The sequence below is a fragment of the Aulonocara sp. 'chitande type north' Nkhata Bay genome, linkage group LG18 (assembly GCF_057382095.1).
Source record: "Aulonocara sp. 'chitande type north' Nkhata Bay isolate Kocher_YH1m ecotype deep benthic linkage group LG18, A_spYH_male_GT1.1, whole genome shotgun sequence".
NCBI classification, from domain to species: Eukaryota; Metazoa; Chordata; class Actinopteri; order Cichliformes; family Cichlidae; genus Aulonocara; species Aulonocara sp. 'chitande type north' Nkhata Bay.
Genome location: NC_141361.1, coordinates 27,470,279 through 27,497,101, shown reverse-complemented (window position 1 = coordinate 27,497,101; position 26,823 = coordinate 27,470,279). Strand labels below are relative to the sequence as shown.

At 41.0% G+C, this 26,823-nt stretch overlaps 2 protein-coding genes across 4 annotated transcripts; one reads left to right on the top strand and one right to left on the bottom strand.

The window, feature by feature from the left end:
- The first annotated feature begins 356 nt into the window (after window positions 1-356).
- Window positions 357-8,676, top strand: LOC147308823 (protein zyg-11 homolog). 3 transcript variants are annotated; one of them, XM_086272340.1, is made up of 14 exons: window positions 357-569; window positions 1,077-1,242; window positions 1,499-2,298; window positions 2,459-2,599; window positions 4,098-4,274; window positions 4,951-5,015; window positions 5,307-5,406; window positions 5,659-5,709; window positions 6,110-6,268; window positions 6,386-6,433; window positions 6,570-6,770; window positions 6,855-6,907; window positions 7,835-7,932; window positions 8,128-8,676. In XM_086272340.1, exons 1-14 carry the CDS (start codon window positions 567-569, stop codon window positions 8,307-8,309), a joined length of 2,244 nt encoding a protein of 747 aa, XP_086128466.1. In that variant the 5' UTR covers window positions 357-566; the 3' UTR covers window positions 8,310-8,676. The 3 variants fall into 3 exon arrangements, with proteins under 3 accessions (XP_086128466.1, XP_086128465.1, XP_086128467.1); XM_086272339.1 differs by having other exon boundaries at window positions 358-569; window positions 6,107-6,268; XM_086272341.1 differs by having other exon boundaries at window positions 359-569; window positions 6,107-6,268; window positions 6,570-6,659.
- On the bottom strand, window positions 7,700-25,637 carry LOC147308822 (leucine-rich repeat-containing protein 52-like). Its single transcript, XM_086272348.1, has 2 exons — window positions 24,625-25,637; window positions 7,700-17,820 (listed from the first exon to the last, which is right to left on the bottom strand). Exons 1-2 carry the CDS (start codon window positions 25,271-25,273, stop codon window positions 17,492-17,494), a joined length of 978 nt encoding a protein of 325 aa, XP_086128474.1. The 5' UTR covers window positions 25,274-25,637; the 3' UTR covers window positions 7,700-17,491.
- Between the last annotated feature and the right edge of the window lie 1,186 nt (window positions 25,638-26,823).

Sequence of the window (26,823 nt, the reverse complement as noted above, 5' to 3'; positions counted from 1 at the left end):
TTTATATTATTTACATGTTCATATTCCTATCCAGCAAGAAACATGAGAGGCACTTTGGGTTGCCCCAAGACCGAAAGAAGGTAAGGGGGAAATACTGGTCTAGTGGAAAGTTGGAGAATACCTATGGGATGAAATCAAAGGGAGAGGGAAAAATATATTTATTTTTTGTATTTTTTAAGACCCAGTCCACAGTAATCGTAACACTTAAAGTCACCATCCAAGTCTCACTATTTAGAATCTATGCAATACCTCCAAAGACACTTCTCTAAGCTTGTAATTGATACAGCGTTTAATCCCCTACAATCACAGACACTGCGCCAAGCCCTCGGTGACGTCATGCGGCTTGACCAATCACAAGCTGGACATTGACAGTTGACACTTGTGGTTTGACGTCTGGCGAAAAACTGTAGCGACTTTAATCTAAACAGAGGAGCGGTTGATTAGCTGTCATTCGTTTAAGGGGAAGGAAATGAATAAATAATCAGAGTAACATGGTTTAAAAAGCAGGTGAACGAAGTGTTGCTGTTACTTTTTTCATTTTTCCTACGGACTTCTCACTTTCAAGCATGGTGAGTTTGACCCCATTCCCTTTCATGTAATGTCGCCAGGGTTTTATTTTCGTGCACATCGACTCTGTGACAAGCACTCGGCTGTTGTGTAGAGCCGTAGAAGCAACAGTTGTTATTGTCCACTTTGCCCTCCAGAAAGCGGTGGGGTCGAGGCGATTTAAACAGGCTTTGCTCGTGAGCGGAGACTCATCTGTGGCGGATAAAATTAGACTAAGGTTAGAGATCCGTGTCTCTGTAGATCCGCTGAGGCCTGAGGAAGACCACACAGACAACTGGAGGGTCTATGTAGGCTTAAATGCAATTAGAATAAACTGAAACCTCTTAATATGACATTTACATCACAGAATTATCACATATAATAAAACTTGCGCTGTTGTATTTTGGCCAGATCACATGGAATATTATGTAAAGTTTTCCCTCTAATTTGAGTCGAGTGAGCATATGAGCATATACTTCTTCTGTAGTGTGTGTGTGTGATTATTGTGATACATGGTGATGTTCTTGCAGGATGCGGAGGGCCCCCCGACGCTTTGTGACCTCTGCTTGGCTCAGGTGTGCCAGAGCTTGAGCTCTCTGTGCAGCATGCGAGCAGACGGCTCCATGAGCCTCATCTGGGCCCCGGTCTTCCCGCAGGAGACTGCTGACCAGCTTCTGAATCACATGGCAGCTAAAGGTAGGTCAGAAAATAAAACAGCTCTGCAAACATCAATTTTCTACCGCTACTGAGTGGTCGCAGTTGTTTGGCAAACTGAAGGAAAGAAAAATTATTCCAAAGAATTGAAGGTGAAATGATTTATTAGTTCGCAGTAAACAGAGGTTTCAGTTTGTCATATTGCAAGAGTAGGAAAGGTATATTCCACAAACATAAATATGACTTAACCGATGCTTCTTTTTCCTACAATATCCCTATGTTTGTTTCTTCCCATAAGAGATACTGAATGACACAACTGTTGGGATTTTCCGAAGCTGCAAAGAACTCCGTCTGCGCCGAGCCTCCATTCAGAGCTGCCCACTGTCTGCAGAAGCTTTCCGCCTGGCTCTTTGCCCTCACCGGCTCCTGGAACTAGATGCCTCCTGGGTCTCTGGTGGTCTTACTGGGGCTGACATTGTCTCAGGCTTGGCCTCCAACCCAGAATGCAGATCCAGCCTGCAGAGGTTGTCCCTCAGCGGTTTACGTCTGGACTGGGAGTCTTTAGAGGCAAATGGTGGGATCCATGTTGGCTTCAGCTCCTTGCGGGGCCTTAGAATGTTAAACCTTGCCAACACAGACCTAAATGATGCTGCCCTTGAGGATATCTGCAATCTCCCTCACCTGGAGACGCTGGATATTTCTTGCAGTGCTATCTCTAAGCTCACTGCACTTCTTGAGTGCAAAAACACCCTGAGATCCCTTATTGCCCACAGGCAGCGGCACCTGGATATGTCCCCTGCCCAGCTGCTCTTTGTCTTTAGCCAGCTTCATGCTCTCAAGCATCTGGACTTTTCAGAGGACCACTTCTCTGTAGATGACAGCGATGGAAGAGATGGAGATGAGACAGTGCGGCAGCTTCTGGAGGGGAGTCCCCAGGTCCTCCCATCACTAGTTTCTTTAGATATCTCTGGTCGGAAGAGAATCAGTGAAGCTGCAATCAGAAGCTTTGTGGAATCCAGAAGTGGACTGGTCTTTTTGGGCCTGCTAGCCACTGGGGTTAGCTCCTGTGACTTCTTTTCTACACAGAAAAGCCTAAAAGTAAGAATCTTTTACTACCCAGGGAAAGCAATGGTAGAAATACAAGCCTGATTACTGCACAAGCTTCTCATTTATTTTTGACTTGAGGCTCTGTTTGTACTCTTTCTGAATTTTCCCACTGCATTTCCTCTCTCTGTAATGCTGCTGAATGTGTGTCCAGGTAACAGGAGAGGCTGATGAGAACCAGGTGTGTGAGGCACTCAGAAGGTACAGAGACCGCGAGTGTTTCATACGAGAGGCCCTTGTCCATCTCTACAGTCTAACCACTGACACTGACAAACCACAGCCAGATGTGCTGAAGGTGTTGTGGTCTGCATTGCTTCCCGACATGTCTTTAGTAAACCTGTGGAATGATTTGTTTGATTGGGTGGTAACAGAAAATCAGTTGGCTATTTTGTTCAGTTTAGGAGAAGCAAAAACTTACCATAAGTAAGATTTTACTGTAGTATCTCCCTTTGTTCTCCATTGTATGAGATCTTTTCCCTTGTTCATTAATTTCTTTTTAAAAAACAGTACTGTCACTGAAACTAGCATTTCCTTTTTTTAACTAAGACCTTGCCAAGAGAAACAGCATATGCAGAGACCAATGCAAACATTCACACCATATCTCAAAGTACTAAAACATGATTTATTGAAATAAAGAAAAAAGTAATATAAAGAATCTTTTTTTTTCTCAAAAATCTTTGGTTCTTTGGTGTTTTAAACCACTTTCCTAATTTACAGCTTTAATGTCCTGTGAATTGTGGATATTGAAGAGAAGAGGTGGTGAGGCAGTTTAAATTACAGCTTTGATGTTAAATAGTACAGTCCAACTGTATAGATGAATTGGTTGAATAGAGCTGAGAATTGAACAAAAGAACATGCGGATTGGATATTGCTTTCATTACTTTTTCGAAAACACATGCTTGTGTAATAATGATCTACAAAATGATTCCCAAATGAGATACAGTACCACAGAGAGTACTTCTGCAAGATCCTTAAGTATAGCAAGATTAGCACAACTGCTAACACTGACCTAAAAAAAACAAAAATTGAATCAAAGAATTGGGTACAAAATTATATCATTAATATAAAAATTAGCTAAATGTATGTAAGCTATTTTAATTTTTTTGCTAAACCAAAGCGATAAAGAGTTGGAATGTAGGAGCTAGCTAAAAGTTTTAGTAAATATCTGTATAATAGTTTGGTGAAGTGTTACAGTTAAACTATAGGCTAATGTGGTTGAGTAAAATCAATTGGCTACATGAAATTCTTAATGCAAAGTTATGAAGTATTTAAATATGGCTAGCAGTTATATTCGTAGCATAGTGTGTAGCTAGCTATGATTAGCCGCTTGTGTTAGCTAGTCTTATTAGCTATTTATTTATAATTTTAGAGCTAGCTAAAGTTATGAATAAAAATTAATAAATAGTTTTGAAAAAAGTAACAGGTAAACTGTAGTTAAGATTATGAATTGAAAGTTTAAATTGCAATGTGAAAGTATGGATTAAAGTAACGTAAAGTTATTGGTCACTAAGTGTCAAGTGAAATGAATAGTTGTTACAATGAGTCGAACTCAGAGTAGTAGTGAATGGTTGACATTGTGAACTTATAGTGATGATGGTTAAAACAATTAGCTGATTACAGCTGAGAAATAAGCTGAAAGGGTTTATCGTTCAGTTTAAAATAAGTGCAAATGAACATTGGTGCTTTTTTTTTATTTATTTTTTTTTATAAAAGACAGTGACAGTGCTCTGAGTATATTTCAGATAAAAAATGTTGGGCACCACTAATATAATGGATATTTTGTTGTCCTATAGCTGGTGGTGAGTGGTATGCAGAGGCACCCCACCTCCTTGCACATCCACCTGGTCGCCACAGCGTGTGTGTTCAACCTGACCACTCAGGACTTGGCACAGGCCATGCCCATCAGCTTGCTCAGCTCTACTGTCACCCAACTGTTAAACACCATGAAGAATTTCCCCAACCACCAGCAGGTCAGGAGTATGCTCAGTGCCTCAAAGGCTTTCACTCAGGATGTGGCATGTACTCTACTCGCCTTTGGGTTCACTACTAATATTAGGTGTTTTAGGAGTTTAAAAACTTGGCGTCTCTACTGGGATGGAAACTTGTTTTCCACAAAAGGTTTTTGTATTAATCTTCTGGTGAGAGTGTGTGTATGTGTGTGCACGCCAAAATTTCAGACTTATGATATCAACTTTTCCTCATTTTGCCTTCCCTACCTGCTGCCAGGTCATAGCCTCCTTTCCACTAGCAATGTGTGCTTCCCAGCAAGCATGGGTCAAAGTTGAAAGATGCTGAACCCGCAAATGCTCCTGAGCTGTGCATTTGCTTTGCGCAGCAGCAAAGTGCTGTTGCGTGGTGCAAGCTATTGAAGATAATGGATGCACTGAAAAACCATTATTTCAGGTAATGGATGGATTTCAGTGCATGCCCCATCCTTTGTGAAAGCCACCATCAGATTTTAGAATCATAATATCATGTATTTGTATACCAGCAAAAGGTGGCACTCAATGGTTTTGTTCTAGCTGAGTTGCTATTCACCAGAATCCAACTTAATTCCTGACAGAATTAAGACCTAATCCTGACTGTAGTTGTAGTTGCTCTATAATACCCCATACTTCAATTCATGAAGTGTTACCGTCTCTCCAGGTGCAAAAGAACTGTCTGCTGGCCCTCTGCAGTGACTACATCCTCCAGGAGGTTCCTTTTGACAAGTTAGTTTACTTTCCGTCAGTCGTAATATGATCTTTGAGTCCATTGGTCTGGCAGTAGCCAAAATAATCAGTGCACGCATAGAGTGGCAGTGTAGTGTTTTTCCATAAGATTGGAATCCAGCTGAGTTGTGTGGGTTTTTTTTTTTTTTTTCTGAAATGCAACTGCCAAAAGAAATAGTTCTTCCAGATGTTAAACCAAAGCAGTGAACTTTTCACAAGGTTTCGCTGTGCATCACTGGTGTATTTTTGTAATACTGTGTTCCTTATATCCACGCTGCTATCGTGCTTCAGGTATTTAGCGGCAATGCTGGTGATTAACTGGCTGAGCAGCCACGAGGATCCGACCCTGCAGAGGATGGCTGTGGCTGTCATCTCCATTCTGGTGGCCAAGGTCAAGACTTTTCTCGCTCGCTGTGCATTAGTCTGCTGCTGGAAAATAGTGGTGGCACCTTTTAATCCTACCTGTTGAGAGCTAACCCTTTGACACTTATTTCAGCGAGCGGCTTTATGCTTTCATTTAGTCCAGTTAAATGTGGACAATTTTCTTGTGGGATAAAAGTACCCTCTTGTTTTAGACTGACATTTAGAAGAATGGATAAAACACCCTTAAAAGAAGCACTCATCCATTTGTTTTTATGTGCAGTTGTCCACAGAGGAGATGGCACAATTCAGCAAGGATATCTTTATAATGAAGGTACATTAAGGCTCTCAGGGTACCAGCTTAGCACGGGTTTATTTCTAATTCTCTCCCTGTGTTTCTCTTTCCCTCGCCGTCTTTCTCACCTGTCCATTTACAGTTACTTAATGCATACACGTCTCTACTCGATGCCCTTGTCATTCCATCGCTTAATGCACGCCTACGCCTCAATTTGCTCTTTCTCTGCTTCTCAGTCACTTCGTCTTGCTCTCCACACTTAATTATCCTCTTTTGCTCTATGTCTAAAGCTACACATTAGTATGTTCCTGCTATGTGTACAATATTTCTCCTATATATTTATTTATTCTACAAAAAAAGTAATCTCCCATTTTCTCTCCCCCTCTGTGCTTTTCCACGGTGCCATATTTCCTCTTCTTGTTGTCTCTGTTAACAGCAGCTGCTGGCTATTGTGCAGCAGAAAGCCATGGTTGGAGTTGTCGACTCCACTCTGAAGTTTGCCCTGAGTGCTCTGTGGAACCTGACGGATGAAATGCCAGTAGCAGCGCGCAATTTCATTGAGTGCCGGGGCTTGGAGCTGTACGAGGAGGTTCTGGAGGTAAAGGAGACCAGAAAATAAAGCAATAGACACACTGATTAAAAATGAACGTCACAAAGAGAGACGTTAACATAAGAGTGTATGTTTCCTCTCATGCTGTTCCCTTTTGCTTTGCAGTCCTACTACACTGAACCTTCTATTCAGCAGAAAGTTCTTGGCCTTCTGGTGGGTAGTGTATATACTTTTAAATGAAGTCATCTGTAGGCAGCCGTAATCATACACAAAACAGTTCCTGTGTTATGCTTGCCTTTTATATTATGTTTTTGCAGTCACTGCTATAATTGGTCTCCCTGAATTGCAGAACAACATTGCTGAGGTGGAGGAGTTGCAGGCTGATCTGATGGAGGAGGACATTTTGGAGCACATTCTCAGCCTCTTGCAGGACTCTCAGGTGGATGTGGGGGTTCGCTACTTTGCAGGGGGGATACTGGCGCACCTTGCTTCCAGACCAGATGCCTGGACCCTGGAAAATGAGTTGCGCAGCACCGTACTGAAGCAGCTGGTGTGTGTGTGTGTGTGTGTTTTGAATGCTGCTCTTCATGTAAGATCTACCACATTTTGTGAATATGCCTTTCTGTCTCGGCAGCACGATTCCATCATGACGTGGACCCATCTTGAGAGGGAGATGGTGTCTTACAGGTGAGAGAATAGCAAAGACAGAACAGAAATATGTAAAGAGAGAATAAAACTAGTCTCAGTTTGACATCAGACATGAGCTACATGCTGAATAACACTTTATTTAAACAGTTTCCCCATTAATTAGGTTACACATGTTACATTCTCTTTAGATCACACAAAATTTGCACAGTTTTCACCAGTTTAATCAGTGGAATACAAGCCTGATCTTAAACACCATGGACAGTTCCTTTTAACAGTTTTTACCTCTCAGCCTGAAACACTTGGGGCATTAACTGGGTTAACCAGGTGGGCAGCAGTGATGATAACTCGAGAAAAGGTTCTCTGATAGCTTTGAATATCAGCAGCCTTGACCTCATGATTAAGGTAAGACTTCAAGGTCAGAGGTCAAGTTTAGTGAACACAGTAGCTTGAGAAGGAGGTCATGTAGGATCTTTTAAACCATGCCTATAGGTATATTTACTCAGGAAGGATATCATATAGGCTTCTCATATGACAGCACAGCTGCATCTACTGACAATCTCTGATACTTTTGGATTTTGCAACTTTAATATAATTCATGCATTGTTTTCTCAATGGTGCAGCTATACCAACGCCACTGTTTCAGCGTTTTAGATAAAATGACTTTTCCCCATTTGGCATTCATTAAATTTTCTTAGTGATAATAACCCTTCTGCTGTAGCTGTATGAATTTTCCAGCCAGGGCACAATTTGATAGCTGAAGTCTTAAAAGATGACCTGGTAATTATGTGTTATAAAACTTGTCTTTCCACTAGAATTCTACCACAATTGCTACAGAAAGCTCAGACATCACAAGAAAACGTCCTAAATGTGATTGAGAATCATTTTCTGCATCACCTTAGCTCACATACTCAGCTGGATTGCATCTGGGACAAACAAAAACTGGGTTATTTGATGTCCATGTTTCAGGTCGTTCCATCCTTTTTGCCCTCTGCTTCAAACTTGTCAGCCCGCAGGCGTGCAGCTGTGGGCAGTCTGGGCCATACATCTGGTCTGCACTCAAAACAGTAAGACACACACACAAACACAGCTGTGGGGATCCAAGGGCGGTTACACTATCGGCGTGATGGGTTGATCTGAAACAATTGTTTTATTCATGCAAAAATATGATCATATTTTATAGGCCGTTTGGTTTATTAATAGTCTTGAGCTCTATCCCTCTTTCATCTTTTTATCGCTTCTCCTCTCCTCAATCCATCCAGCTTCACACTACAGCAGCATGCTGGAGAAGGAAGGCCTGACTGAACTTCTGAAAGCTTTGGCTGCACATCCCAGCACACACAGTGACATTAAAGGACTATCAGACAGCGTCTTGAGCATGGTTGAGCAACATCAGATTCATGCGGGAGCGTTCAACAATCAGACGGCACCTCAACGCTCTTGACAGAAGTGTTAAAAAAAGAATTTTACTTGATTTGCTATCTTTGAGCTATATCTGAAATACGCTAGATATATAGTTGCAGAGAAAGCAGAGGCAGTATCAAGGTGCAGACACTTAATACTAATCATCTGGAAACATATTTAATAGAATAAACCACGTAATGCATAATATTTATTTCATATGGACAGTGTATTTGCTTGATGTAAAAAGTTATTTGTGTTATCTATTTTTTAAACTGTTTACTTACTTTGAAACCAGAGTTGCTGTTTACAGAGCGAATGTTCTACTTTGACATGTGCACTGTTTTTAGTCTACATTGATAATGGGCTGAACAGCATAGAAGCTTAATAAAATGAACTGCAGCTAAAAATGGATTGACTTAAGGTTTTAATTTCAAAACCTGTCACTAGGGGGTGCTTTAGTACTGTATTTTTTGGACTGTTTTGCCCTTAATGTGTATTTGTGTAAATTATTTAGGCACTAAATGTACAGATTCCAGGTCATCGTGTGATAAGTGGCTAGGTACCAGCAGGCTTAACCTGCTGTTTATCTGTTTTTCTCTCCTCTTCTTATTTTTCTGTTCTCTCGCACACTGTCGCTCTCTGGCTCTCTGAATTCATTATGTTTTATGTAATACAGCCGGAAGACAGAACTGCTTGTAGGCATCGAGAGTGTCTATTATAAATTGTTCTATTAATAATTCCTTTTGAGAAGTGAATTTAAAAAGCTCACGTGAATATTTGACTATTACCAGGCTGCTCAACTTTTTAAGTGTCAATTTGCTTCGATTCACCTGTTTAAAAAAGAAAATCCCAGCAGGCATTTAAAAGTATTTATTAAAAACTAAAATAATGTTGCATGTTGTGATTCAGCCAGGTTTCTCATTTCCTTGGAAGTGGTGGGTTATTCTGTACGCTTGAAAACGGGAACCAGATCTGATCCAGAGGCAGCATTTAACACAGACTCGCCTTCTAAACTTTAAACTCACAGTGGCAGCCCTGTGTTAAAAGTTTAAGTGCTAACAGCCAGAGAGGTGTGAAGTTCAAGTCATGAGAAGGGTGGAAAAACAGCACTTCCTTCGAGGGTTTTTATTACAGTTGTGCTGTTACTCGATAGCGTAGAACTCCACTTCCACACAGGAAAAGACGGCGTGTGATGAGTTAAAGTGACTGGAGAGAACCGAGCCAAAGGACAACAGCGCTGTGCACTGTTACAGGTCTAAAGTTTCTTTCTGTTGCTCGAGGAACCTATCAATATTTAAGTGACACGAGGAAGAAGCAGACAGAAGGATATCAAACGGACAAAAGCAAGGGGGAAAACATGGAAATGGTTTGTAAAAAAGAAGAAGAAAAAAAGCTGAGAAAGGGCCAACGAAAGTCTAATTTGGTTAATTAACAAGAAGTCAGTAAGAGGATTATTTATAAAGAGAGCTTCCTAAAGTGACTGATTATCTTTACTATTTGTAAGAAGTAAAGACGGAAAGGGGTTCATGATTCTTTTAAAAAGAAATTAACAGAAGTCAAATCCACAATTGAATGACTGTATTCACTGGGCTGACTGAATTAAAAATGGACGTGATTCTGTCAGGCAAAATTAGTGTATGTGATATATCACTGATGGTAGACTATAGTGTTTGCTAGATGTCAAGTGTTGAAATACAGAAATTCTGGAGTTTCAAAATTGACCCAGGTGTCTCCGAAGATTCGAGCCCAAGATTCTTCATTCAGGTTTCAAAGTTATGGAGCTAATACTGATTCAACTTGAAGACTATTAACTGTTTACTGTGAAAGTACAGGGACACAGTACCTTTTGGGCATGCCAACCTTGACCCTCACTTGATCCCTGAAACTCCTTCCCTGTGTCTCTCAGTTGCTTTCACCTCCAGCCTCATAATGTGCCTGGACTCCTATCCTTGAGTGTAAGGCAAGGCAAGGCAAGTTTATTTGTATAGCACAATTCAACAACAAGGTGATTCAAAGTGCTTTACAGAGACATTAGAAACAAAAACAAATAAAAAGCATGATTTAAAATTGATTAAAACAAGCAAACAAACAAACTAATTAACAAACAAACAAAACAGTATATAAAATCAAAACAGATAAAATCAGAACAGTAGATAAAATCAGTAGTTAAATGTAAGTTTTGAAATTTAAGCTTAAAAGTGTGGATTTGGTGCTTTATTCAAATGCAGCTGAGAACAGGTGAGTCTTCAACCTGGATTTAAATAAACTGAGTGTTTCAGCTGATCTGAGGCTTTCTGGGAGTTTGTTCCAGATATAAGGAGCATAAAAGCTGAATGCAGCTGTATTGTGCAAAGATGTCCAAGAGGTGTTTTTTGATGTGAAAATGCACACACATACAGTGCAAGCAATCCTGAAGGTCACTACATTATTTCATTTGCTCCAAAAATTGAAGTATTAAAGCAAAAATTTGCAAGACTATCAGTGCTAGAAGCAGTTAATGTACAGCATATGAATTAGATATGAAGCTTTTTTGTATTAAGCTAAGCTTAACTCATTGTTGGTATTTATCAGACAGCAAGAAAGTATTCTGTTCAGAGAAAGAGAGAAGGGTGGAGATTGGCAAAAAGCTAGAAATAGGCACGTCAATAGGGAAAATGGCAGGTGCAGATATTTCTGGCCATATGGCCAAAATATTTAAGAGACAAATACAGCAAGGGAGGGATAAAGTGACATTTAAGAGATAAGAGGAACAGAGCCAGTCAAATGAAAATTAAAGTCCCTTTCATGCCAGTTGTATGTGCAAAAAATACCACAGACCAGTTTGCAAAGTGCCTGTCTCAGTCTGAAATACCATTGTGCTGCTTTTGAGTTGGAGCTTAGTGTGAGTAAGCATCTCGTTATCTCATTTGTGCAGCCAGCTCCGTTGGATTAAAACAACTGTGCACTGGCCTGGGTGCCCAGAATACACTAATGTAAAATGCAACACATCTCCAGCTGCGAATGTCTGTGTGCCTATTAACTTGTGTGCGACGGTCTCTGCAGTGCATATGTGCCTATTGGCTTTACAGGTTTTTGACTTGGAAGCTAATTAGACACCGGCTAGCCTTCTACATACCCACAGAGCAAGAGCGGAAGAAAACACGTTTCAAGAAAAGAAGAGGAGGAGAGGAGACGTCTAAGAAGGCGAAACAAAAAAAAGAAGAAAAAAACACTTCTCCAGGCAGAACTGTGACGCACAAAAGGACACACCATCTCCTCTCCAATGACCTTTTATTGCTGGGGAAGGATACAGAGTTGGCAGGCCCCTGAGCCTGTGTGGAAATACAGTGTGTAACAGCAGCAGGACCATCCTCCTCTTTGCCAAGTGAAGGCAATCAATCAATAGCCTCTTTCCAAGGAAGGGATAAGTAGAAGTTGTCAATATTGAGTCCAATAGAATATATACTGCAATAAAATATATACTATATACTGCATGTGACAGAAATCAAATCAAACAGTAATGTTATTTTGCAACAAATCCCACGACACAAATAATTTGCTTTGAGAATGTACTGAGATCACAATGGAGGAAATGAGGGAAGCAAAACTGGTGGAAAACCAGTGTTTGCAGATCCTGATCCTTCTGTGGTCAGAAAGTAACTCGGAGTATAAAACAAGAACCCTCCTTAGCCTTCGTGTGTTCACAAATGCATGCAAAAGAAATGCATTTCAGTATACGTTAAAGTATTTTCTTTACAGGCGTACAGCATGTATCGCAGATTTGTCTCAGCTAACATTAATTTGGGTCTGATTAATGATGAAATTCTCACATAACAGCTGTAACACTGACACCAGATTTCCACCCTTCCATGGAAATATCCCCCTCATCTCCAAGTTCAGTTTAAGTCATTCCACTATTCCATGACTAAAGGATTATTTTCCAATTTGATGTGTGTGTGTGCATGACTGTGTGTAAGTGAACATGTTTGTAAGTAGATGTGTCAGAGGGCTATTACGGTCGGTTAGAGCCAGTCTTACTTCATGTCACATCTCCCATCTGCAGGCATTTTTACATTGGCCCGTTTGCCTCCAGCTCAGTGGGTGCACACAATGGTGCAAAAATATGAGCAGGAAGCAGGGCTGCAGGAGCTTCTGCGTCCAGTAGCTGTGTGCATTTCCTTGTCTATTTACTGAACTGGCTCGCAGTCACAGCTGTAATGTGACCATATCCAGTTGGGCGCATCTCTGTCCTGGAGCACATCCTGACCACTGCCTCAGCTTGGCTTTTGAATGATGGGATATGAAAATGAAAACAAACATCCATTCGCAAGCACCACAGCTGCCTTAAGTACTGCTATTATTTCAAAGCCACAGTTCAACATCTTGGGAAATGTGCTCTTACTACTTGCTAACTTGCCAATGGTCAGATCAAATGATTGTTGCCCCTCAGGTTTGTATGTTAATGTGATGCTGTAGCCAGTTGCTGCTGAACTTAGATTAACGTGGAACCAGAAGGAAACAGCGACCCTAACCCAACCTGCCAAATGAATGTTACGTTTTTGTTTAAAGGAGCACTGCAGTCCTATATAAAATAAAAAATGGCAGCTTTTAAATCCTTTTATGGTTCTGTGAATAGAAAGAATCGCTTCTCTTGCATTACCACTCTGCCCTTTGAACACCTGTTCTGGTGCTATGTAGCTGCAGTTGTAGTTGGTGTGTAACCATCATACACTAAAAAACTGCTGGTCTTCAAAGTTAACTAATCAACTCATCTAGCACTTTTTAAACCCACTTAAATTTTTACCTTTGTGTTATGCCAGCTTAGTTTCCTTCCAAGAGCTAAGCTAGTTGTCTTCCCCTATTTTTATGCTATGTTAATAACCTGCTGGCTTTTCATCAGATAGACAAGAGAAAGCTTTCTACTTTATTTTACCATCAGAAAGAAAGCAAATTATATCAATTTTGTTTGTGATGCGAAACAATACTATTGTACTCGCTGTCAGAATCAGTGTTAATAAGAGTCTTTCTACCCCAAGGGGAAATTAGAGGCAGAACCAAGGCTTCTGTCTCTGTGTGTTTAAGCATACGTGTGCCTAAGTATGGGTTGACCGTGAAGCACGGGGGTGTAACAAGTGCAAAATGTTCCATTTTACTTCATCCACTTAAATATTGAAATTCAGCTCATTCACGTGCTATGCAACAGGAAGCTGTTATTACTCAAAACCAAGCTTTGCAAACCTTCACCTTGTGTAAACGAACAGAGAGGGAGACGTGGGTTTTCCTTGTCATTTCATGTGTGTCACTGTGCTGACATGAATTGGGGCAATCAGCTATCCTATTTCCAGTCTGCACCCTCACCCTTGCCTGTGGCATCGCATGGCCTAATCAGTAAGCTGCAGCAGAAACTAACACAGGCTCACAGTCAAAATGATCGAGTTTATGTATGTATGTGTATACATGAGAGTTTAGTATGGAGACCTGAATAGACCTGCACATTAAGCAATGCATTACTGACAGAACCCATGCAAATATTCCACCCAAAGCCATAGAAGCAATCAGGAGCACAGGACTGAAGGCATCTCAGCATACTGCTGAAGTAACAGTATATATAATTATGCATGTACCAATCAAAACATCGGTACATGCATAATTATATATACTGTTATGAGTCAGCATTAATTCCAATCATCTCTCTCTCTCTCTCTCTCAAGAGAAAACAAGCAACAAAAAATTTGAATTATTTTCTGACTGTCTTATGTTTGTGGTTTATATTTGCTTTCTTCTTTTAAAAGCTCTTAAGGATGCAACAAGAAAACCTTTGTACATCAAACGCTGCCATGTGTTTGCCGCGTGAAAGGCCTGTGGTGACCAAAAATAAAATACCTGTGACACCACCTCTGACACATCCATAAATACTGTGTTTATAATATGCTATTATTGTGCATTCATTTCATCACATAAAATATAAAACCCTACCTTTTTTTTTCTTTTTGGACAATTCACAAGAATATGTGACTGGAAGTGCCAGTAAATGTGTGAAGAAAGGTTTCTCACTATTAGATGTAGATCACATTACAGAAAGGCATCAGTTTGTGCAGTTGCAGTTCAAAAAACCTTCACATGTTTCGGCACACAAATCCTGCCACATTCAGTCGACCTTGACATTATCAGAATAGCAAATTAAACCCAAAGCCATGGAAACAAAGTATTGTATAGCTAAATATATTTTGGCTCTCGTTAATTTGATTTAATGTGTGTGTGTCTCAAAATGTCTTCAGTAAAGTATTTCTTTTCTGCTTTGCTTTCAATTCTGCGATATGTTATACTTGGATACATCTAAACATTTGACTTCAAACACAGGAAAAAAGTATCTGATCTAATCCTTCGCATGTCTGTCATAGCTTTTTTTTTTCTTTAATCAAATGAATAATTCTGAGACAGGAACAGTACACATACAAAAGGCAGACTGATGTCTCGGTTGAAGCAAGTTGATACTAAAGTCAGGGTCAATGGAGAGCAATTCCAGATAAGTATTAAAAGCATGGAAGGTTTGTGACATGGAAACCTGAAGCACAGCAAGTGTTCATGTTTGCTATTTTGGGCATAAATAATGTTTGTCTTTGCACAGTAACTCAGTCACCAAAAAAATACAAAGAATTGTTTTTTTTAAGCATTTTGAAATGATCACAAATAGGATGTTTTCGTATGTTACAGGAAATCCTATTTCATTCTTTAATGAACGTATACACACCTTGTAAGGCTTTTTGGTGCATTAACAGTGCATGCAGAAGTAGATAGGACACTGCACTCCAACCCAACAGAGTAGAAATCACTTATCACATTGTCCTGTTTGCTCGCCATCCAGCAGGGCCCACTGCCAAAACAGATCTCAGCAGCTGGCATTTGTGGGCTCTCTCCACTTCACAACAACTGTAGAACCTTAACACAAATACGGCCACAGCAGTTTGTTTCTGGGCTAATGATTAAGGGAAAGATGGATTACAGTACAAAATCATGCCCCAGCAGTGCACGGACTGACACTCTCACTGTGCAGAGTCACACATAAAGCTACATCGTACACTCTGTCACATACACGGGGATAAATGCACTCCTTAAAAGGAGTTCCTCCTCTCCTTCCTGTCATACCTGTGGGTGGAGCGACAACAAGACATTTATAATGTTACACAGAGGAGCTCGAGCTGTGTCACAATTGTATTGCTTTGGTTAGTGCCATCATGGAGGTCCTTGAGAAAACTGTCAGTGTAAACAAAACAATTCTATATAAGATGGCTGTATGGTTTAACCAAATAGTGTTTGTGCATTTTATAATACTAGGAAAATGTTTTGTATATTTGAACTGGGTCTATAGTTACTACAGAAGATTTGGCAAACATTTCTAGTTTCCTTCTATTGGATTTTTTAGCGAATGCTGTAAACCAGACATGTAAAAAATGATGGTAACACAAGATTAATTCTTTTTTCTTTGAGTGAGAGGCATATTTGTATCCATCCACTAAATATAAAGCCAGTACATGGTTAGCCTAGCTTGGTATTAAGACAATGGAACGCAAACAGCAACATTTTTTCTTTGATGGTTGGTTTTACCTCATAGATTTAGAACTAATCTAGCTGTAGGTGCGAATGTGAGCCATTGTCTGTCTCTCTGTGCCAGTCCAACCTCTCACCCTATGACAGCTGGATGCATGGATGCATGGATATTTTGACTATGGCTTAGATATAATTGTCCGACTTAGATGTCTAAACTTATCCACACACATTTGTTTAGCTCTTAAATGTCTTAAGTGGGATTATTTTGCTATAATTTCCTTATAAGTTTAAACCTCTGAATGTATTCAGCATTGCTGCTCAAAGATGGATGTAGCTTCTGTTCCTAAAAGGTGAAGCTAATGTGAAAGTGCCTTAAACCTGATTCTTTCTCGTGGCCAGCAGGGGGCGACTACACGGTTTCCAAACAGGAGTTCAGCAGTTTAATAATTTATGGCAAAAACCGCCCTTCAACTCCCGCTGTCTTTGACTTCATTAAGAGTTTGTTTTTGTTTTTTAAAAATAATAGCTATATGGTCTCAGATGCTAGTTTCAATTCTTACTGAATATAGCATGATGTTTAGTTTGTAAACCATGATCCCCTTTAGAGATGGCTTATGGTTGATAAATCATTACTGTATGAGTGTGCAGTGTCCCTCCATTTCTCACTCAGATCCACCACTTTCTTGTCACATCTGGTTTCAACATCAGCAAATGTCTGTCTTTTAATAAAAAAAAAAAGTCTGTGTTGTTCATTTTTCACAGTGGTCAAGATCTTCTGTGCCCAAAACATATTTTTTCCTATAAACGTTATCAATGAGTTTTATTTTTATGATATCAGTGCAGTGAAACAGCTATGGGCCAATAGCTGTAGACAGTAGGTGAAGGTCTTTTTTGGAGGAAAATACTTTTGTGCTCCTTCACTGAGCTACAAATCCAGTTAGAGCTCTGTTTCTGTCAAACAAGCCGTCAACATCTTTAGTTCTGGTATCCAGCTTTCCTCAGTACATCCATAAAATAACCATAATAAAGCATCTTAGAGGAATATTCAGTGAAAAATGTACCAATAAAAAAGACAAACTGATCTGGAGAAAAAAAACTACAACTACAGTCACAAAAACACACTTTTCCTACTCAGTGTTAACAATATCATCAGCAAAGCACAAACTGTAAGCCACGTTTTCCGTCTTTATTTCAACTGGTGTTACTATAGTGCAGGTCGCAGTTCACAGGTAACCTGGGGGTAGGTTACTTTTAGCTTAAGATTCTATCTTTGCCTTGTCTTGACTTTTTTTTTTTACTTTTAAACTTTAAAATTTCGAAAAGCTGATTTTAAACTGATGTGAAGATCAGTCAGAAATATCTCTGTGAAAACATATTCAGAGTTTTTCTGAGATATGTTGTTTTTGAGTTTTTTTAATGCTAACTTTGCACATAAAGTAACAAAATATGTGGTCATATATTTGCATACATAGTCTATGTATTACCCAAGGACTGGAGACCTCCACTATGGCGACTACAGTGTGTGTAACAACACCTGGAAGCCCACTAAAAATGATAGAAACACATTCCTTGTTCCATTCATTAACAGATCTGAGCCTGATAAACGGACCCAGTTTCATGAGACTTCTCAGACAGTCGTGGAAGTTGAAAGGAGGCACTGTGGGAATCCATGGCGAGAGGGGTGGGATTTTTGTTTTAAACAGTATGTGAAGTTTTTAAATTCCCATTGTCATGGCCACTCCTGGTGCTCGCAGCACGGCCTGTCTCAATGCTTTCTTCCTCGTCGTCCATCTCGAGCTGCTCGTCTTTCTTCTTGATGTAGCGCTCATAGAGCACCATGATGACACCCATCACCCAGGCCGACACGGTGCCAGCAGCGAAGATGACAAAGCCGATGACAACAAAGAAAAGGTAGTCCCAGGAGCCGAGTGTTTGATGACATAACGTCCGTAGCTGGATGCCCACCTCCCCCAGTCGACGGCCCTGAGTATCAGCAGGTGAACCGCACACCGTCTGGCCCTCATCTGTCACACAAAAGTACACCAAGGAGGAACGGTGAGGATTAATCATGGGACAAAGTAACATATCAGCATTTTTCTATTGTTAGAACTCAATCCTTTTTTTTCTTCTTTCTTTCATAATATCAAAGAAACGCACCACAGACAGTTCACAGCTGTCCTAGAGTGGCACCGCTCGAGCGATGTTGTTACTGTTAAGTGACATTTTTAAGACACAAGGCAAGTGAAAGTTCATCAGATCTTTTTCTATAAAAATATTGTTTTCTTTATGATTATTAATTTAACTTTTTATTAATACATCATAAGGTGGTTAACTCTCTAAAGCCTGAACCATTAATTTTTTTTGTTTGTTTGTTTTAAACTGGAGAATTTATTACACCTTCTAACAAATTTTAAAAAGTATAATAGTATAATATAAGTTTCAATTTGTATCGCTTTTGATACATCTGGCATTTTTTGTGCAATTTATTGCTCACAGTTCATCTTAAACAAACCACACTGATGACATAGATGTCTGGAAAACACATGTATTAAATATGAGACACTTGGTGTCAGAGGGTTAAAGCTGCTTTAAAATCAAGATTTCTATATAGGACTAATTACAGCAGAGCTGTTCAAGCTCCTCAGCCTCAGCATCACACGGTCTCCTTCTGTTTTACTTCCAGGCGACTTATCCTCGCTGACTGTAAACAAACACCTCACAACTTTTATCGTAATAGCTTGAACCATCAACAAATAAACAAACAAAAAAAAAAACCAGGTAAAAATGATCAATAAATCAGTGGTTCAACTTTCTAACAGATCGTACAAGTTCAGAAAAAAAAACTTCACCAAATAATAAAAGCAAAAACGTACAAAATAGTAGAAAATGTGACAGGACACATATAACTCCTGTTATCCCCTCCACTGTACTATATCATTCATCCCTCCGATCTCTTCCAATTATCTTTATCAGAGTCGCAGGGAGGCTGGACCTTATCCCAGCTGCCACAGGGTGAGAGGCGGGTTCCCCCCAGGACAGGTCGCCAGTCTGTCACAGAGCTCTTTCTCTCTCACACGTTCTTCATCCAGTACTTTTACTTATGTACAGCAGATGTGTGTAAAACCTTTGCATCTAATTAGCATATGATCTATGAGATCCTTTGCTGTGAGAGTTGTAACATAATGCAAAGTACGATATCATACATATGGCATTAAAGAGAGCAGCCTTTTGAATAATTCAAGCATGTTTGTACTTGTTTTCCTCAACATTTGTAAATGGCAGCATCCTGAGACGAGGATATCCAAAACTCATTCACATTCATACTTCTAAATAAATAAATAACCAAAAGGCATCAAATTGCATCATAATAATGTTGCTGTTTCTTTCAGAAAACTACAAAAGCTTTAAGAGCTTCCTGCGCTTCACAGTCTGCTGTTGATGCAGCATTATGTTAACAAAAAAGAAAAAATCATGGATGAAATATTCAAATTCCTTTTCCCTGCACAGGATTAGTGAGTGACTTGAGCCTTTGTGTCTGCTTGAAACCACAGATAATAAGGGTTCTCATCATCAGGGACTGGATATGACTTCACTACAGTACTGAGACCTTGCTGAAATCCACATATTCTAACAAAATATTGAGTTCATTCGCTTTCGGAAAACTGCATGAACTATAATTTTAAAGCCCTCTGAATGAAAATTAAACACACCACATTATAGGTGTTGAGCCCTGCAGCAGCTCACCAGAGAGGCCTTTTTTTTAAGATAACAATCCTGAAAGCTGGTTGAGTCTTTTGTTATTGTGAGCAAAAAAGTGCAACACAGTAGAGTGTGGCATCTCCACGCGGCCACTGTTTTTAATTGGCTTCTGTTTTTTCAGAGCTTTTGTGCTAGGAGAAATTCCCACTGGGAGAGATGAAAAGACTTGGAAGTTTCTGCACAGGGAACAGTTTCCTGTAGCCCCATTTTCATACCAGCATGCTTAAAATACCCTGACTCTTTTTGCATGCCATGGAATTGTAACATTCACACAACCCTAACAAACAGAGGAAAACCGAGACATGACCATCAGAGAATAACTGTAAACTTACTGCACAACACTTACATAAACATCTCATTAATATTGAACAGAGTGATCTCGTCGCACAAACCGCTGATAAATAACAAAACATTCATAAATCTTTTTTTTTACTATGAAAAATGACAATGAAAACGTTTACTCATGTATTACCCTATAATTTTGTAGCTTTATGTCGTATGTAGTTGGTCACCCAGCTGCCAATAGTTTGCTGTATTGGACAAATTGATAAGAATTCAAATAGACTGAGAATGATGAATGTGATCTTGCCCTTGACCTTAAGCACAGTTTGGGTGAAGATCCATTAGGTGGTCATTGTGTGCAAATTCAGATCATTGTAGCAGAGATCATTGGTCTTTCAGCAAGGTAAGCTTTGACTTTATGAACATTTTACTGTATTCTGTGTTATTTCAGCTGACAATTTTAGATGACAATAAACAATAATAATAATAATAATGACCGTCAAAACATTTTATATACAGTACTGTGAAAAAGTCCCTCATTTATTTCTGTTTTAATAGAAAAGTAGGAAATAAGTACAGCTTACATTTATGGTATGTTTACACTTATACAGGAATATTAGACATAAGTAAAGTTTGTCTGAGCCAATCCATGACCATCACATTTAACTTTACAATATTTTGGTATACAGACGAGTTCATGGTCGACGCAGTGACTGAAGGTTGCCCTGGTCATCACCCCTCCACCACCGGGCTTTACAGCTTTTGTGCTGATGTGCTGTTTTGGTCCAAATGTGGCACTGTGAATTATCGCCAGATATCGCCATTGTTGCAGAAGTCTTGTAGTTTGTTCGGATGCAGCTTTTTAACCTAAGCTGTCCTGACATGTTCTTTGTAGAGATAATAAACTTTCTCCTGGCAACCTTTCCAAACTGTTTGTCAAATTGTACTGTCATGAACTTTAACATTGAACATGCTAGTTGAGGCCTTCAGAGTCCGAGATCTAGCTCCTGTTTTTTTTACAGGTTCTGTAAACATTGCACAGTTTGAACTTCAGGTAAATATGCTGCGACTTCCACTCCTGGGAACAACTGTCTTGAATGTTTTCCACTTGTGAGTAATTTTTCCCGCTGTAGAATGACGGACTTCGAATGGTTTAGACATGGCTGCACAAACCTTCCCAGACTGCTGGCTGCAGCAGCAATCGCTTCTTTAAGAACTGATGATCAGTGCATTGCAATTAAGTGCATTTCATTATCGGCACCTAGCTGCATTCTGCATTTTAGCTTAATTTTTGTTAAACAAATAATGACATTGTGTAATATGTCACATCCTAATCTGAGGTTATGTTTCCCAAATTTTAATACCTGCTAAGGACCAAATCATTTTTATTATGTCTTGACATGAAAAAAACCCCTAGAATTTAAATCATCTACACTTCCTTTTCCAAGTATTGGCTTTTTATGAAACTACTTTAAGAGACACATACGATTTTGAAATATTGGGCTGATGCCAATCCTGATGTTTGAAGTAACAGTTTGGCTAATAACCAGTTTGGTTTTCTTTAATTCCCAATTTCTGCCAAAAACAAAGAAGAAAGAAAGTTGTTATTATAACAGATAACTGTACTGTTTTCTTTCAGTTCTTTATGTGTTTGTGATTAATGAAGATCGGCCACGTCCATATTCACTGATGACCTCACATGAATCAACAAGGCCATTAAATGCAGGTGTTTAGCCGTTATTGTTGCACCCTTAATTGCTCCAAGTCAACTCCAAGTCAACAGCATTTTTACTTGCTTATTGTTATAGTTCAGCTGAATTTGTTTACTTCTTTCTGCATTTAACCTGCACATTCAGTCTTTTAGACTAATTCACCTATTTGTTAATCGCTTTTCTTTCATTTTTATATCAACTGTTTAGTTAATATTTTACCTAATTGTTTTCAAATGTTCACACTCAATTACTTTTAGCTGTTTAAACCTATTCCGCTTGCTCACTGGCAACACATATAAAAACAGGCTCAGGTTGGTGGGAGGTGTGATTTGACAGAGGGTGACAGGGATCATACCGTCGCTTTCAATCAAACTACTCGACAATTCCATCTCACTGAAATGTAAGCTTCCCCTAATATATTATTCACTGTGCGCTGAAATCTCTGCTTTTATGCTCAGAGAAGCTCTTATGTGTCTCAAAGATTAAAAAATGAGCATGCAGATGAAGAACACGAGGAGGCTCTGCTCCTCTAAGCTTAATAGCAGGGAAAATTCAAAGTCTGCTCTGATCCTCTCAGAAGCTTCTGCTGCTGCTCACTGTTCACACAATATGCTGCTCAAATTCCGACAGCCCTCCATGCAGACACAAATACGTACAGTGTGCATTCCCACTTAATGCACTGTACATGCATGTGTCTGCATGAGATTTAAGTTTCCAATCTGAATCTGCAAATGGTTGTGGATGCACATGTCCGCGTGTGTGTGTTTGCATATGCAGGTGTGTGTGTGAGGGGAGGCCTGACAGCTAGGAAGGAAACCCTTATGGCTTCACCCCCTATACCCCTACAGGGACTGACATCAAAGGACAGGGCTTTCCCTCTCTCCTTCCCCCATCCACACTGCTCTATTTCTAGACGCTTTCCTTATATAACAGCTGAGAGAGTGCTAATCTAGCCAGGAAGGCGAGACAGAGGAGAATCTGTTGGTTCCTTCCTGAGGCTTTATTTCTTTCGCTCCCTCTCTCCCTGTCTCTCGCTTGGTCTCGATGCATTTCCTAAACCGAGGAGACAAGGCGAGCCATGTTGCATGAGCCAGGTGAGACCCAGGCAAGCGATAACAGGCTTGGGAGCCGGAGCTTGCAGCTGAAAAACAACCGTCTCTAAAATGTTTTTCTATGCCCCCCCCCCCCCACCCCCCAGAAACCCCCTTCCCACCCCCCAGCTACACAAGTATGCTTTGTCTGTGTTTAAACGTCTCAGTGCACAAATCAGTCAGTGTGTAAAATCTGCGCCTGTGAGGGTGTGTATGTGTGAGTTTCTATAGTGTTTACCAAAGGCTGCGTGTAGATGTAGAGAATGTTTGTATCCATGTGTCCGCCTTCTCCCTCGCTGGCAGCTGTCACTGGAAGAGACTCAACTCCAAATTAAGCTAGACAAAAGGCAACGAGAGGCAGGAAAATGGGACAGCTCTTGCAGGACTCCTTTTGGACTCAGTCTGAGCTTCACAGGGAGCATGATGAACTATAGTGTGTGTGTATGTGTGCGTGTGTGTGAGAGGGAAAAGAGCAGGGGATGCCTTTTTAGTGAGCGTGGCAGTTGTATTATAGCTGTGGTGTTAGAATTATGGCTGGCTTCTTGCTCAGTAAATCACACTATAAATAGCAGCTGCCCTTTTGCATAGTGACACATCCACACCAATATCCACGAGCATAATAACTCAAAGTAAGAACGATGATGGAATACCGGACACATTTATCAGCTTGACAGCAACAAAACAAAGGGGATCAATATTTGATGGTGGAGCCATGATCCATTTATCACGCCTGCAACGCAGGAGCCTGATAGCAGATTGATTAGTCATTCTCAGATTTAAAAAACAAAACAAAAAAGAAACGCCTTGTTTCCTTCATCACTGCAGAGAGCAGAACAGAATTTATGAGTAAAGTCGCCAGAAGACAAATCAAGTGGGTCCCTGCCTATCTTCTTTCACCCTCTTTGTCATTTGATAGTCTGATTGCTGCCACGCTCCACTGCTGTCACCTGCGTCTCATCCCACTGAAAGATGAGAGAGGAGTGAAGTTACATCAAACTAACAGCACATTGCAGAGTTGTGGTGTACATGGATACCACATGGCATGTGTGTGTGTGTGTGTGTGTGTGTGTGTGTGTGTGTGTGTGTGTGTGTGTGTGTGTGTGTGTGTGTGTGTGTGTGTGTATTGAGATGCAGACATGACAGGGAGTGACATGGTGTGAGGGAAATCCAGTAGTTAAGCCTCTGCATGTATTCAGAAAGACACAGAGTCATTCTTTCCTTGAGGGAGTCAAAAGGAAGAGCTTTTCTGCCATTTTGCCATCATGTTTGAACATCTTTTCTGTCTTATACGAAGAATTTTAATTATGTAAGGTGTGAAAAAACAAAAAATATCACAGTTAAAGGACTGTCACTTTGTAGGAGGACACCAATCTCGATTACCAACCAACAAGGCAAAAGTTTCAGGGCCCCTGAAGCTCTAATGTATATGTGCATATGACTAAGACCCAGATAAATTAAACGAAATCAAATGACCTTCAAACTATATTCCACAGAAGATGGGACAAAAGGGGTTCAATAGCTGATTTTGAATCAGTGCCTTGTGGTTAAACTGTGCAGACGTGGGGATTTCAATTCAGTGATTTCAAATAATAGCAAAAAAATTCTGCACATTAAACAGAAGTAATTCCAGCTTATAAACAATGACTTAGCCTCTAGATTCACCATAATTTTTTAGCTATTAAAGTAGCCCTTTGTCTGTTTACTTCTAAAGTGCTTCTTCATATAAGTTGTTGCTTATCGACATACAACACAGCTGGATTTATGAAAGGTGCTGCGCGGGCACTTTGTTGATCTTATTAGTGGATGCTGTTCTGTTACTGAAAGAACCTCCATCGGGAGGCCAGTTTATGTAACTGAGAATTATCTAACAATTAAATGGAGTAACAATGTTTGTGTATGACTGGCTCTCTGGGGCCTCTCACCAAAGCAAATGTAAGTGATGTTCTTTGTTGATAGAAAAAATAGAGTAGATAACTGACAAGACCTTGGAACTTGAAGCCCTCCAGATGGACCCACAAGGACAGGTCCTCGTTGTCGCATTCGCAGCTCCACGGGTTCCCGCTGAGCCCCACTGAGCGCAGGGCGGGCAGCGCGATCAGGGAGGTGATGTTGAAGACCGTCAGGTTGTTTCGGCTCACATCGAGTACCTGAAGGGCCGCGTTCTCCCTAAAAGCGTCCGGGTGAATTTCGGAGAGCCCCGGATTGTCCGTCATCCTCAGCATCACCAAGCTCGCCAAGGGGCCGAACGTCCTGTCCTCGATCCGGGTCAGAGTGTTGAAGGAGAGGTCCAAGTAGGCCAGCTTGCGTAGATTCCCAAAAGTGGACTCTGAGATCTCCGTCAGAGAGTTGTTGCTGCAGTCCAGGTACACCAGGTCAGAGAGGTAGTTGAGCGCGAGAGGCGGTAGCTCCGCGATACGGTTGTTTGAGATGATGAGCTGCCGCGTGGCCAGCGGAAGGTTGACCGGGAAGGTGGTCAGATGCTGCCCAGCGCACTGGACCACAAGTTGGTCGTCACACACGCACCTGTCCGGGCAGCCAGTGGAGATTACCGGGGATGAGGGGACCGCTTTCGCGAGGAGGAGCAGAACTAGAAGCCGCAGGGGTTGCGCGCTTGGCTGCGGGGCAAGACGCATGACACCGCCGAGGGCTTCATCAACCCTGTTTGGACAGAGTCGGTCGCAGTGACATTCTTCATTGATACATCATCACCGTGCGAGCCGCTTGTCCCAAGAAACGATCTCCGCCGAGGTCAAGCCCAAACGTGCCCGTGGCAACCTCTCGCGCGTAATGCCTCAGTTCATCCTGTCTGTTGGTTCTGGATCCGACGCGCATCCGCTGTGCTGGACTTGACGGTCGGCTGCCTTGGTGCTGTTTCGAATTTCATGAATTTATTGAGTGTATTCTGCTGACAGCTGTTCGCACGTCGTAAAAAAGCCGACGTCCTTTGATGCTTCGCTGCTGCTTGCAGTCAGTTGTTCCGTTACATGTTTGCCATCCTCTCGCTTTCCGAAACTGAATCCAAATAAAGGGGGCGCACTGAAAGGGAGGGGGGGGGGGGGGGGGGGGGCTGCGGAGTGATCTCACGCTCGGGAGTGAGATGGAGCGTGGGGAGTGGAAGGGTCTGGGCAGTGGAGGTAATGTAAGGCTGACATTAAATATTAAAGCCCGCGCACAGTTGACACCTAGTGTAAGGTGACCTGTGATGCTTTAGCTGCCAGCACGGGCGCTGTGATTACATCTTCAAACACTACTGGAGGGTCTGTGGGTAAAAGCTGCGTGGATGTAAGAATGTGTATATAAAGATCTGTTTGTGGGGATGATAGCGTGCACACTTTTCATCAGCCTGTCTCAGGAGTAGGATCAGGTGTACCTGGATGTGCATCTCGTGGGTTTTCTCTGTATGTGACTGACTGTCACAGAGGCAGCCAGCCCACCCACTTGAAACTTTCCCTGATGTATACAGCCAGCAGATGATGGGCTGAGATGAGATGGTACTAGGTGGTCTCAGGCTGCAGTTGTTTTTCCTCCTCTTTCCAGTCTCAGTGTGAGCCCTGTCTCTATTCTTGGTTCTCTGTGTAGGTGTTGAAGTGCTGAATCAGACTCGGCGTGATGGAGGAGGAGGAGGAGGAGGAGGAGGACAGATGTGCCGCTGACAGTCCGTGAAAGGCGCTACCCCGAGTCGACAGCCAGCAACCTGCTGAACGCTGACCGCTCGCGTACGTCAACAAAACCAGGCGGAAGCCTTTTACCCTGCGATGGTGTGTCAGAACAGTGGGCCTGTGTATAACCTAATGCTTTTTTCACGCTTTCGATCCATGTGGACTGAACTTAATCCACACAGCTGTTTTGCGTCAAGGATATTTAGTGACTTTATGGGGACATCTAGTGACGAAAACTTGGTAATGTTACACAGAAACAGCAACCATGTAATGGTCTTTGTGTAACTATTTTTATATAGTTTTAAGCTATTGCACAAGGATTTTTTTAAATAGATGTCTAAATTTATCTGCTCTCTTTTTATGATCATACAGGAAGCAAAACTGTATAAACCAAACATAAGCCATAACTCAGCAAGTTCAGTCCAGCATTGTGCAAAGCCAAAGCTGATTTTTTGACAAAATCCCCAAATTTCCAAATATAGATGTTGGGGAATGTGCATAAAATGACAAATGAGAAATATGAG